The 2,043-nt window shown below is 32.1% G+C and overlaps 1 protein-coding gene across 1 annotated transcript in view; it reads right to left on the bottom strand.

Annotated features, from left to right (window-relative positions):
• Positions 1 to 596: 596 nt before the first annotated feature.
• Positions 597 to 2,043, bottom strand: part of LOC110028686 — a 5,343-nt gene continuing 3,896 nt past the window's right edge. The window contains exon 2 of the mRNA XM_020730633.1: positions 597 to 890. Within this exon, the coding sequence (XP_020586292.1) occupies positions 597 to 890 (294 nt within the window). The remainder of the gene's footprint in view (positions 891 to 2,043) is intronic.

The raw sequence follows: 2,043 nt of genomic DNA, 5'->3' as shown, positions 1-2,043 counted from the left end.
TTCCTTAATCTAAAGAAGAGCATTAAAGTCACCACCAACTATTCAGGGATCATTACCACAATCCTTTAAATAAAAAAGACTATGCCAAAGTTCTGTTCTAGCAAGACTAGAACAACCAACATAAACAATAGTGGCCAAAAATGAAACATTATCCCAATTAATTCTCAAATGCAAAAATTGACAATGGTCAATAATAATTTGGACAGTAATATGATTATCCCAAAAGAACCATATATTATTTCTATAATTAGCATAAGAATTAAATTTTTTGATTATATTCATAATCTTATTATTATTTTGAATAGCAACCATAGGTTCCAAAATTCCAAAGAAATGTAACTTATAAGATCTAATAATATTTCTCAAACGATTAGAGGCATTGAGGCATTAGCATCAGCAATGCCTCTAATATTCCAAATGAAGAAAGTAAACATTAATTAAAGAATTCTTACCCCTTGTGAGACTTTGAGATTGAGATACAATTATCTCCTTTCCTTTCCCAACTCCCTCATTTTAAATATTCGAAGCCTTAGAATTCACATGCTTTAATTCTCTTAGACCTTTTAACTTTTTTTTCTGATATATTTAATTGAAAGTCATTCTTTCTCCATTTCTTCTTTAACAAATGCTAGATTATTAGCCAACTCTTCCTCATCAATATTATTATAAGGAAAATCATTATCATCACCGCACTCATCAACGATATTAGTAACAGGAAGATCAACTATATTATCACTAATGTCATTCATAGTATCATTAACTACAACCAGAAAATTAGCTTTAGGAGAATTGGCTTCAATATCCTCAAAGTTGTTCTCAAGATCTTGTTTATCTTTATTACAAGATAATGTATCTTGATTTTCAATAACCTCTATAGCAAAATTGTTAACCTATTTATCACCATTTTGTACATCAATAGCCAGATCAGTATTGCATTCAGATTATTCTCAACTTGTAAGACGTCTCCATGAAATTTTTCAGGAGGCACAGTTTTGTCATTCAAAGAAAGATTAATATTACCTCTCACACTGCTATTAATTACAATAGAAACACGTTTAGGACCTTCCTTTATTAATTCAGGATGCACAAAAATTTATGAAGTAAAGTTATGACCAAACATACGACAATTAGTACAGTATTGAGGAACGAATTCCATTTCAACACTCTGCGAATAACCATTATTCGCATTTCCAGTCCAAATTAGGTCAATAAAGGGTGTTGTGACATCTCTTTCAACAAAAATTCTAGTCATCGACAATCGAGAACAATTGAGAGTAACTTGATCCACCTTTAATGGTGTACCCAAAATGTTCCCTAAGGAATAGAAAACCTTTAAATTATATAAAAGCAATTTTAACCCAGAGAACCTTAGCCAAACAGCGGGACAATGAGAGGTTCTTCTTCTGGGATAAAATCATGATTCCATTTCAAGATTTTCTTATGAGTTTTTTCTATAAACAGAACTTTTCTAGAAAAAAATAATAGTATAATCTTTCTCTTTTTTGAGCTTAATCAACAAATGTCCACCGTCAATAAGCCCAATATTCCATTTGCCAACAAGATTAAGATCTGTGAAATAGATTTTAATACAATTCATCTTAGGATGAGCATAAGAAAACTTGCCCATCAATGCAAAACATAATAGTTCCAATGTTGGCATTCTTCCTGGAAGCTTTTTTTAAAAGCCCTACCCATGAAGCCTCAACAAGTTTCTCTTTAAAGAACGAAGGGAACAAAACATTCCCTATATCCTTAGATCCGTTTGCTACGACATCACGAAAAAAAGGATGAGAGTCGAGAACTTGTTGGAATGAAGAAACTTTTAGGAAATGACAAAGGCTAAAAACACAACTTATGGAAGAAGCTTCACTCTTATTTATCACCTTTACTTGGCTTGATACAAACTCAAAGACTCCACCCCTATTTATACTAGTGGCACCTCCTAAATTAATGGCTAAGATTGTGCCACCACAATTACAATCCAATGGTTACAAATAATTCCACACCTACCACACAATAATTCAACACCTACCACACCTACCA

Source organism: Phalaenopsis equestris, unplaced genomic scaffold (assembly GCF_001263595.1).
Source record: "Phalaenopsis equestris unplaced genomic scaffold, ASM126359v1 Scaffold000522, whole genome shotgun sequence".
Classification (NCBI taxonomy): Eukaryota; Viridiplantae; Streptophyta; class Magnoliopsida; order Asparagales; family Orchidaceae; genus Phalaenopsis; species Phalaenopsis equestris.
This window is presented reverse-complemented; position numbering and strand designations above follow the sequence as displayed.